The sequence below is a fragment of the Sander vitreus genome, chromosome 6 (genome assembly GCF_031162955.1).
Source record: "Sander vitreus isolate 19-12246 chromosome 6, sanVit1, whole genome shotgun sequence".
NCBI lineage: Eukaryota > Metazoa > Chordata > Actinopteri > Perciformes > Percidae > Sander > Sander vitreus.
Genome location: NC_135860.1, coordinates 11,496,688 through 11,508,852, shown reverse-complemented (window position 1 = coordinate 11,508,852; position 12,165 = coordinate 11,496,688). Strand labels below are relative to the sequence as shown.

The following is a 12,165-nucleotide window of genomic DNA, read 5'->3' as shown; positions in this document are numbered from 1 at the left end:
CGGCAATCGGCAGTCAGCATTATTTCCGACTGCTGGTTTATTAAGTATCTACCAGTATAACAGCGACCTCTGGTGGTCAAACCGTGATAATGACGTCTAAAAAAACAACATGTTGCACGTTACAATGACTTGTATGACCTAAAAAAAGAAGCTACTGTAGTAGAGTTTACTTTTTGAACAAAGTAATCCCTAAATATTATGATGAGTTATGGTTTGCGGACTTCGAGCTGTACAATATCAGAAGCTTTGCATCATCTTTAGCTGACTAAAAAGTATCCAGATATCCACGTTATGGTGGATCAAATTCTCTTTTTCCTTGTGCCATCAGCCAAAAAGCAAAACTCACATTTGGTTTTTATTTCAGCTCCATAAGTACAGTATTTGTGATAGCTAATTCAAAACACACAAATATGACTTACTATATTGTTGTGGTGTGTAGTTTCCTGGAGATGGAAGTAGAAATAGAGCTAAACTAGCCTCACAGTTTCATGTTATTTTCTATAAATGTAGCATTTAATTTAAAACCATTTGTAAAGTATGTTTGGGTTTGTATGTATGTACTTTTATGTGTACTATGATTGCACACTTCATTTGATTTTGTTTTTATATAAAGCACTCTGCTCATTTGAATTTAAAATGCCCTTTAATTCAGTGTACTTAAAACAGATTTTACCACTACATGTACTCAGTGTGAGTCAAAGGCACAGCTTGCCTTGTTTGACCGTTTTTGTTAAGATGCTTGACAAAAACAGCATGAGGAGCATGAAGCAGAACACTGCATTCATTTTATGCCTCTCACCAGTGACCTTGTGTCAGGCCTCCTGATAGAAGCTGCATCTCAGAAAAGTGATGTATAATTATCTCCACCAATCAGAGTCCCTGGCTAAATTAGCCCCAGGTGTTCAACAGGGTAATCAGGTCAGGGAAGCAAAGCTTTGCCTGTTTCAGTTGGTCGAACTCAGCTTGTTGCCTGCATGTAAATTGCTGGTCTTACGGGGCACGACAGGAATAACAACTGCAACAGGCACAGCGCTGCATCCTTAGTTACATTCCTCCAAGATAAAGCATGCACAATATTTTCTTATAAGAGACAGTGGGACATTGAACATAAATGTAAATGTGTTGGTCTTATGCAGCAAATGCAGCTCTGTGTATATGTCAAGAAATTCTTAACAAGCCTACATTTTGGTGATAATACGTATTGTGTATTGCTGTGTAGTGTAGGCTTGATTAAAAATGTAAAAGTCATACCTGGCCAGTTTCCCCAATAATTCTGTTAGACAGTACATGAAAATATTGCAGCATTCCTTAACAGGCCATAAAACATTTCTTCAAAACATTTGCATTTATTTCATGCTCTTAACAGAAATTATATTTGCCACAAACTTAAGCTTTGCTGTATCTTGTAAATGTACACAAATTTCCACAAATGTATCACATTTCCAGCAAGATTATCATACGTTGCTTAGCAAATTATGTATTTATAAATAAATACTTTAGAATAATACAAGATGCAAATATGCCTTTTATACATTTTCATATACCAGGAAAAAAAATGACATGGAACAATTATGTCTGCATTTTATAACCCCACCTTTTAAATACACAAACTCTGATGCACTTAAATCCAAGTGTTGTTCATGATGTGTTTTTTTTTTAGCTTCTTCCACAATAATCCCAGAAGACTTCTTTTTTTTTAATTTTGGTTTTAAAACTAGTGAATATATCTGCAGTATAAGTAACAGCGGAATAGGGAATTTATGGGGCTATTATTTGTGGTACCAAATGTGGACACACAGACGTTTGCACTCTTACATCTCTAAAAGTCTATTTAATTAACAAGAAAAATAATTATTTATTTTCAATGTGAGAGTTTCCACTTTGTCTCAGTAATAAGTTCTGGCATCTATTAAGTGAAAATATCATTTCATGTACAGCACATTTTTATTGATTTTAATCAGAGTCCTCAGTTATGAGCAAAATGCATCAGGGAAGAAAGAATCTGAGAAAAAAATAATGCATTGAAAGTTAATATGACAAATAGATTAAAGGGAAGTTTAATATGAAAAAGATGACAGATACGAATATGAATCTCACCTGCCGCATCCTCTTACATTAACTCTCTCAGAGTCAGCGCACTGATCAGCATCAGTAAAAATGACCAGCAGGGAGCAGCGCAGGATGCTTCATGAAGTATAAAAAGACAACAGTTATTACCCTTTGAAATGCCACCTGGCTCTAAAATGTACTCAACACTGACAGAAAGTGAAGTCTCACCTCTCAGATTCAGAACTGTGGAGTTTTCCAGCGTGGTCACCATATTTTTGGCAGTGCAGGTATAATTCCCAATGTGTTCTGCCTCCAACCTCTCTATGATGTACATGGAGTTATTAACATGTGTCTCATTGCCGTTGAATATCCAGCTGAATTTTGCTGGTGGGACAGAGTCAGCTGTGCACTGCAGTGTCACTCTCTGGCCAGGGGCTGCTGATGAAGGTCCACGAATTGATATGTTATGTGGACCAACTGCACAGAGAAAAGAAATATAGGAAGTATTCAGATCCTTTACTTATATAAAAGTACTAATACTACACTTTGAAAATACCCCATTATAAGTAAAAGTCCTACATTTGCAGGAAAATGTCCCCTGTGTCTGTTAAACTAATGTGTTATATCATTAGACTATGAATGTTAATAGCAGGATTTTACTATTGGTTGATGTGGAGCTAATATTTTGTATAGGACTGCAACAAATGATTATTTTCATCATGGATTAATCTGCTGATTATTTTCTCAAATATTTGATTGACTGTTTGGTTTCTAAAATTCAGAAAATCATAAAAAAAATAATCGTCAAAATTACCCAGAGTTTAGTCTACTTCCACAACATTCCACTTCCGGGATTGCTCCAGTGGTGCCAGAAAATCCGCCGCATGTCACTCTTTTTGACCGGATGTCCGTTACCTTCCTCTTTCTTTGTGTAGGCATTTTAAAGTTTTGTCGATTTCTGAGGACTATGGTTAACTGCTCCTCAGATCTCTGCAGGGTAGATCCAGGCAGCTAGCTAGACTATTTGTCCAATCTGAGTTTTCTGTTGCACGACTAAAACAACTTTTGAACGTACACGTTCCACCAAAACAAGTTCCTTCCCAAGGCTATTTTGCAACGGCACTGTGGCTCTGTCTGGCTCTTATTGTGATTGTGATTGGTTTAAAGAAATGCCAATAAACCAGAGCACGTTTTCCTCCCATCCCGGAATGCTGTGTGGACTAGCCAGACCCTCCTCAGCAGCGCTGTGGAGGAAGGTCTGGCAATGCATGACTACCTAGAGTCTAAAGCGACTGATCATTCGAATACTAGTTTTATCCAACCAACAAACTGTAAAATGTTTTTGCATTTTGGCAACTTTATCAAAATAGTCAGTTCCAGTTGGTGGTCTATAAATATTCCGTCAATCGATTCATTGTTTCAGATGAATTTGAATGTTTTTTGTGCAATAATCTTAATTTGTAATGTAGCTACTAAAGTTGTCAAATAATTGTAGTGAAGTAAATAGTACAATATTTCCCTCTGAAGTGTAGTGGAGTAGTGGAAGTAGAAAGTGGTATTGGAAGAAAATACTAATGTAAAGCACAAGTAAATTTGTATTGTATGCTTTATGCTTATTAGCCCTTAATTCTTTGCCGTTATTAAAATTATTTCTCTACAGGTCTGAACTTTAGAGTCCTAATAGTGTATGCAGTGGTGAAATGTAACTAAGTACATTTTAGTAAGTACAGAAATGTACTAAATACTTTTTTGCTTAACAACAGTTACTGGAAGTGTTCAGTGAGCATTACTCACAGTTAACAGTGAGATTATAGGCTGCAGTCATGGTGCTGACTGGGTTGCTGACTTGACACTGATAGGTGCCGTGGCTGGAGCTGTGAACAGGTTGCACGAACACCGTCCTGTTGTCTGTTGAGAAACTGACTCTGCCTCTCTGTTGGAGCAGCTGGCCATCCTTCATCCAAACTCTGGTGCTGATGAACCCGGAGGCCTCACAGCTGAGGTTGGTGGAGCTTTTGTCTTCTATTAAGATGGCTGCGGGGGTTTGGATGGTGGCTCCGGTTATCAGCGCTGGCAGAACACAAAGAGCGTCAATACAATGAAAAACATTTCATTTTATTTATTTTTCTATGTACACAAAAGGCTTATTTCTCTCAAATATTGTTTACAAATCTGTCTAAATCTGTGTTAGTGAGCACTTCTCCTTTGCTGAGATAATCCATCCACCTCACAGGTGTGGCATATCAAGATGCTGATTAGACAGCATGATTATTGCACAGGTGTGCCTTAGGCTGGCTACAATAAAAGGCCACTCTAAAATGTGCAGTTTTACTGTATTGGGGGGGGTCTGGGGGGGGGTCCAAAAACCAGTCAGTATCTGGTGTTAGGGTTAGGGTTAATCCGTGAAGAGAACACCTCCAAAGTACCAGACACCATCGAATGTGAGCATTTGCCCACTCAAGTCGGTTACGACGACAAACTTTTAATCATTTATTTTTCTTCTTTTTCTTCTTTTTCTTGTCTTATTAACCGCTACATTGCATTTCACTACACATTTTGTCTGTGAATGTGACAAAGAAAACCTATGAATCCTTGAATTCTAGCAGGAACTTTGGTGTATGTATAGGACAATAGACATACAGATTTATTGGACTAAATTTAATGAATCCAGTAAAATCAAACAACACCACATCCTGTTTGCCAACAATTTAACACAACTACCTTACAGTCTAAAATTAGATTAAAAATAAAAAGGTGGAATTCATTGTAGGATTACAGTATTGGATTGAATTAGACATTGCATCATAGTGTAAACCACATTGGTAACATCAGATTTTTGGAGTATCAAGAGATATGGATTAAAATTGAGATGTCTGTACTAAAATAATAATATATCAATGTCCTTTGAAGACAGCACTTACTTTAGAATAATTATTTTCAAATGATTGACGGGTGATTTCTTGTCATATTTTAAACAGCACTGCAACATTAAACCCACCATACACATTCAGTGTGGTCTTGCCCTGTTTCTGCTGCCCTCCGTCCGTTGTGATGGTGACTGTATACTCCCCGCTGTCCTCCAGCACCAGGTTCCTGAGCTCCAGGCCCCCCGTGGCTTGGTCTAAAGAGATCCTGTTGACATATCCAGGCTCAGTGATGTTGGTGTTGGTGAAGGTGATGATGTTCACCTCTTTGAAGCTCCAGCTGACCAGGAGGAATGGACTCCCAGGAGGACTGAGGGTGGTGGTGAACTTCACTGTGCCCGCTACAGCTCCACTCATGGGCCCCGGGGGTAAGATTCCCTCACCCACACACACACCTAGTACACAGAATAGATCATTAAGAGCAACACTGTTGTGCTTTTGGTCTTGTGTCGTTCAGCCAAACAATACATCTTGGTTATTAATATAAAAAAAAAAATAATTCATGATGTAACTGACATTTTTTCCCATCAAATCATCTGAATTTTAACTACCTGTAAAAACTAGCACCAAACAAGCAGCCGTCCTGAGCATCTTGTTGTCCATGCTGAATAATGACGTATGTAACGTTGTCTGACAGTTGTCTCCGAAATCAAAATCATGGAGAGTCACAGGTGCTCCTGCTCTTTTATCCTCCCACACACCCACAGCACAGGACCAACCCCCTACTCAAACTCCCCTACTAAAAGCACAAACACTGTTTACGATGCTACTGTGTAAATAAACCAAAATGCCTTTGGGCATATGTTTAGTTAGGCGTTACCAAGACCCAGGTTGATGGACTGATTTGTTGTTTTGTAGAAACGTACTTTAAACTGACAAATAGTGGCCAGCAGTGTTTAAAGAAACCCTAATTATTGCTCCAGATTCTGCTTTAAATCTGTAATAGGAAAAATTGTCAAAAGTCAAAAGCCACCCAACAGCTCAACAGATCTCATCTCTTTAAGCTAAACCTTGACATGATCTTGGTAATCGCATGTAGCTTTATAAAGTTCTGCCCCTAATATTGTAATATAAACACAAAGTACTGTATGATATTTTAACAATAAGCTAGAAAGCCACAAAACTTCTATTTTGAAATATTTTCCTGCTTATCCTGCCGGAGGTCTCATCAGCCTGCCTCTCCTTGCAGAATTGTACCTGATTCTTGTTTTGAGCATAAAGTATGAAGCTAGTTGCATCAGCATGTATACTTTTATAAATGATCCAAACTCTGCATTTAGACTCATGCATTGATATTTTCTACTTGGCTGAACCACAACTGAAAAAACACAATATTTGGACTCTTTGTGCACATATTGTTTTGCTTTGAATGACAATTCAACCATTAAAAAAAGTTACTCAATTTAATGATAGACTGATCATGATGAATATAAATGTATTATCCTACATTACTACTGTATGTGTAGCAGAAGTCTGAGTCTCGATGGTGGAGCCGTGTTGTGCGTCAGTTTTATGAGCTATTCAGTGAGTGCTTTTGGGTTTCTTACAGTGTGGTGTTTGAGGAGCATCAGTGAGGCGTATAGCATTCCTCGGGGAGGAGGATCAAAGATGTCCAGGCGACACTTAGCCTCCTCCAGACAGATTAACAAACATGTCTCTGGTTTCAGTGTCTGCAGATAGACTGACTTTTTTAAATTGAAAAAAGGTTGGGATATTTTATATTATGCTGTCAATGTATTATATTATACATAATACTGTTTTTTATAAACCTCTATCCAGAATTAATCTGATTAGTGACATGCCCGTCCAAGTACTGTGACCCAACCATCAAATCAGCTGAAACAATTATTCACAATATGTCACATGTGTCTATAATTCCTGTGTACAGAACGGGAGGTTAAACATCAGTCAGGGATGTGTCACCGACAGATACAATGTGGCCTCTCAATAACAATGTGCTTTGGTAAGTGACACTCGCAGTGTAAATATGATGTTACTCAACCTCTGTTGTGACACTGTATACTGGGAGTGATGGAGTGAATGTGGCTTGTTAGGTGCTGAGTCATTGATAAGAGAACATGTCCTCCTACTAGAGAAGTGGCTCTCAATATTTTGGCTTGTGAACTGAAAATTAAGCAATCTTCTATTTGCGACCCCAAGATGTTAGGAGTTTAACCAAAGCTTTACATTTTTCCTGTTTTGGTTGTTTGATTTGAATAGTTGTTAGAGGACTGAAATATGTAAAATAGTATTAGGTAGTTTAAGTAAAGATAATAGAAAAGTCAAAAAAATCTTGTGACACCTAAGAAATCAAAGTAATTTCTCATACAGACACATGATTTACAGATGCTTTATTATAACACCATGTCCTTTAGAGTAAAAATAATCAAATTTCCCACTCACTTGTTTTTTTAGAAAGCTGAATTTCACAACTATAGTTTTATACAGAAACCAGTTTTATGTGAAAAAAAATGCATTCTTGGAGTCATGTTACACCTTTAAGTTTGTATGAGCTCTTTATGGATTCTTTGGGTATTTTCCAAGTCTGTAAAGTTTACTGTAATGTAAACAGAAGACAGACAGACACTGTTTGCATCCAAAACCAAACCCCCTTTTTTTCAATGTAATAACTACATCAATAGTGTCACACTGTTCTGTTTTAAAAAGCAATGTAGTGCTGAAAGAAATGCACTCTTTACAATTTTAAGACTTTCGCCTAAGATGGATTGTCTGATAGAAATTGATTTATTCAATTGTGCTACATGGTTTCTGAGTAAAAATAGCATCACGTTATTGTAAAGAATAAGCAAAATCCTTATTTATCACAAAATTATTGGTTTAGAAAGCTAATACATCTACACATGTGCTACATCACATCTACACTTCACGCTGAAATTTTACTTCCTACTAAAGATTAAGTTTCCATCCACACAAACAAAGAAAAAGGGAAAAATGTGTCTGTTTTACAATAGGGCAGTTGATTTATTTGATTATTGTTTAAATACCTTGTTTTAATCTTCTTAGTTCTGTGATTAAAATTGTTTAGTCTATTAAATTTAAAAGAAAAGTGTGAAAAGATGCCCACTAGCACTTCTCAAAATCCAAGGTGATGTCCTCAGATGTCTTTTTTTGACTAAATCCCAAAGAGATCAGTTTACTACAAACTATTTAAGACAAAGAAAAGCAGTAAATAATTTCATTTGAATCATCAACTTTTTATTAATTTTTTGCTTGAAAACAAATAATCAATTATCAAAATATTTCTTTGTCAACAAACTGATTAATTGACCATACACGCATGCACGCACACACACACACACACACACACACACACACACACACACACACACACACACACACACACACACACTCTTTTGTTTAATCCACTTTGGTGTCGAAAAAAGCTTATAACTTTGTGATTCTATAACAAGGAAATGAACATGTTTAGGAGACAATATGAAATGTATTATGTCCTTGATTTTGATAAAAGGTTATAAGCTTTTTTATTTAAAAAGATTCAACTTTTTAGATCTTTCAACCAGGCTGACCTGTGACATCTACATACGTGTTATGTCGCTTGACTGCATGAACCAAATACACTAAAGTTACACATCGTTAAAGGGGTGATAGAATGCAAAACCGATTTTACCTTGTCATAGTTGAATAACAACAGTTTGGTGGGTAAATAGGACATACATAGAACCTCAAAATCCCATTGACACCTCTTTCCTCTGCAAATCTCACAATTTGAAACTGCCTCTGAAAATGAGCAAATCTCAACGAACCACCGAGTTGACGTCAACTCGGTGGCTCCTCCTCATTTGGCTCTAGTCTCTATCTTTGTCACGCCCCAACATTTACATAGGCTACACCACTGACCTGAGATCAGGTAGTCTTCTGAATAGGTCGTGCAGATCTCAGAAATTGTATACATTGTTCATCTGCTATTTTATCACTATATTCACTTCTGAGACTTTTTTATGCGAGAAATCAACTATTTAGAGGTCAAATATGGCCAGTTTTACGAAAATGTATGGCTAATTGCAAATTTTGTCCGACTGTGTGTCGGTCACTGTTTCTGGGTTACTGGACTACCAAACGCCGCTGCCCTGACAGAGCTCCAGGGCCTGCAGCTTGCTGTCCTCCTTCCCTTTTTCCTGCTAAATGGCCGGTGTGTGTGAGTGAGAGCGCGGTTAGTGAGCTTGTTACGCCCGCAATCTCTTACCACAGGTTCCAGTTAATCTTATAATGGATATGTGTGTTGAGTTATTTAAACAAACGATCAGGGAAATAAACGCCTCTTGTCCGCGAGTGTGCTGGATGGAGCGCTATCAATGAGAGCTAGCTTGCCTCCTCTTAACTACAACTCTGAAATTCACAAAAATGCCTTAAATTGAAATTGGACAAAAGTGTTAGCTAAGCTTTGTAAGACCTTAGGGTAGCTGTGATATACATGCCATGACAAAATTCAAAGTGTAAATATACACTCACCTAAATGATTATTGGGAACACCATACTAATACCGTGTTTGACCCCTTTCAATATCGGCCAACATTTCTAAAGAATGCTTCCAGCACCTTGTTGAATCAATGACACAAAGAATTAAGGCAGTTCTGAAGGTGAAAGGGATTCCCCACACCACGCCATTACACTACCACCAGCCTGCACAGTGGTAACAAAGCATGACGAATCCATGTTCTCATTCTGTATACACCAAACTCTACCATCTGAATGTCTCAACGGAAATCGAGACTCATCAGACCAGGCAACATTTTTCCAGTGTTCAACTGTCCAATTTTGGTGAGGTCGTGCAAATTGTAGCCTCATTTTCCTATTTTTAGTGGAGATGAGTGGTACCCGGTGGGGTCTTCTGCTGGTGTAGCCCATCCGCCTCAAGGTTGTGCATGTTGTGGCTTCACAAATGCTTTGCTGCATACCTCGGTTGTAACGAGTGGTTATTTGAGTCAAAGTTGATCTTCTATCAGCTTGAATCACTCGGCCCATTCTCCTCCGACCTCTAGCATCAACAAGGCATTTTTCGCCAACAGGACTGCAGCATACTGGATGTTTTTCCTTTTTCAGACCATTCTTTGTAATCCCTAGAAATGGTTGTGTGTGAAAATCCCAGTAACTGAGCAGATTGTGAAATACTCAGACCAGCCCGTCTGGCACCAACAACCATGCCACGCTCAAAAGATCACCTTTCTTTCCCATTCTGACATTCAGTTTGGAGTTCAGGAGATTGTCTAGACCTGGACCACATCCCTAAATGCATTGAAGCAGTTGCCATGTGATTGGTTGATTAGATAATTTCATTAACGTGAAATTTAACAGGTGTTCCTAATAATCCTTTAGGTGAGTGTACTATAGTTATACCGAAAGTGTAGCTAGCTAGCCGTGATCTTTACCCATAGGATTGAAGGGACACTAGCAGCTAACAAAACCCCTCACATTCACAAAAATGCATTAAATTGAAATCGGACACAAGTGTTAGCTTTGTAAGACCTTAGGGTAGCTGTAATATAAGCGGCGTGATGACAAACTGTAAATATACTATAGTTATGCCGGCAGCCGGCAAGCTCTGCAGAGCCCCAAGCCCTGAGCCCCGGTAGTCGTAGTAGTAACCCAGAAACGGTGACTTTGCCCTGGGTATGGAGCCCAGTCCGACACGTCTTACCAAATTTGCAATTAGCCATCAATTTTTGTAAAACGGCCCATATTTGAGCTTTATATAGTTGATTTCTCGCATAAAAAATTCTCAGAAGTGAATTTAAGAGACCTGCTCTCTCATCTCCAATGTATGTGTATGTGGTTCGCTCACCAATCAGCGCGCTGCTCATCTAAATATTTATGAGCATACCATATTTGGAAGAAAAGCTCTTGTTCCAAATAGAGCCATATTCACAGGGTAGTTAAGGACCCACAGAATAGCACTTGGGCAATTTTCAACCAATGTTACATACCCTATTACGCCGCCTTCACACTGGCACTTGAAATCAGCTCCGTAATACACAGTACGCCCCCAGTGGACGTCGTACTACACCATTGAAAAGCTTCGGAAGCGACTCACAAAAATGGCGGAGAGACTAGAACGACTGACAAGTGTCTGAATGTACGATTCTCTATGACCTCTTTTATACAGATATAAATAGAAAGGCTGCTGCGTGGAGAAAAGTTGCTCAGGACGTTGACATGTAAGGTCGGTTAAATGTGATATAGCAGTATAAATGTCATGTATGTAAAATAGTTCGATGTCTGTTGCTAGCTAACCAATTAGCATTAGCAGGTTTGTTTATCAGTACCATAGCAACGCTAACTTCCACTGGAATTGTCGGATGGGAACCGTAGCCTTTTGAGTTACATTTTTTGAAGGCATCTGGATGACCCACTGACACGATTTGTTTCGCACCGCACTCGTTCGGATCTGGTTCGGACCCATTTGCATGCAGTCTGCGAATCTCCAAAGGAAATTAATGACTTCCGGTCGTTTCGAAGCCGTATCGGAGCTGATTTCTACCGCCAGTGTGAAGGCGGCGTTAGGAGACCTTAAAGAACAATGTGAAATACCCTATATAATCATTTTATCACCCCTTTAATCGCCACTTCTCTGTATAGAAGTGTTGCTCTGTATAGACTGGAGTGTCTGGAGTCTGGAGTGATATATTTAGAAAGAAAAATGTTTTAAACAATGCTTAAAACTCTTTAATGTTGCTAGAGGGTGTCATTGTATTCAATAATCAGTGAATAATGTAGAAACAAATGTTGCAATAAAACCATTAGTAAATATTTCCCTGCTCTGTGATGTGCCTCCTGCTCCTTTGTGATCAAGGTCACCATGAATTGGAGTTAATCGAGGGTTACTGTAGAGATTACACACAGTATTAGCCTGGTTTGTCTAATGTATGACTGCAGCCTCATTGTGTGCAGTATAGGTGTTGAAAGTTTGCAGGATAGGAGGTCATTTTTGTATTCTTACTTAAATTATCCAATGCCCGTTTATTCTTTTTAAATTTATTTTTATTTTTAAACAAACTCACTGAGATCATCAAGTCTGATAAATGTGAACTTTCTCTGTCCTTGTCTGCCTGTACAGTATATTTTAGATAAATGATTTACGTGTGAAAGAATAATAGCCTAATAAAGATGATAAGATATCATCTAACAACAGGTCAGAGTAGCTATCAAAGACGCC

General features: G+C 38.3%; 1 protein-coding gene across 1 annotated transcript; it reads right to left on the bottom strand.

The window, feature by feature from the left end:
* Window positions 1–2,110: 2,110 nt before the first annotated feature.
* LOC144519419 (cell adhesion molecule CEACAM2-like) lies at window positions 2,111–5,576 on the bottom strand. The gene is made up of 5 exons (XM_078252522.1): window positions 5,525–5,576; window positions 5,048–5,368; window positions 3,844–4,119; window positions 2,278–2,526; window positions 2,111–2,184 (listed from the first exon to the last, which is right to left on the bottom strand). The coding sequence occupies exons 1-5, from the start codon at window positions 5,574–5,576 to the stop codon at window positions 2,111–2,113; spliced, it is 972 nt and encodes a 323-aa protein (XP_078108648.1).
* Between the last annotated feature and the right edge of the window lie 6,589 nt (window positions 5,577–12,165).

Bases quoted from the DNA above. Each gene is read 5' to 3' on its own strand.
- LOC144519419 (XM_078252522.1), bottom strand. From the start codon at position 5,576: ATGGACAACAAGATGCTCAGGACGGCTGCTTGTTTGGTGCTAGTTTTT. The intron at 5,369-5,524 runs GTAGTTAAAATT...TCTGTGTACTAG, and splicing joins TTTGGTGCTAGTTTTTACAG to GTGTGTGTGTGGGTGAGGGA. The intron at 2,527-3,843 runs GTGAGTAATGCT...TTCTCTGTGCAG, and splicing joins CTATAATCTCACTGTTAACT to TTGGTCCACATAACATATCA.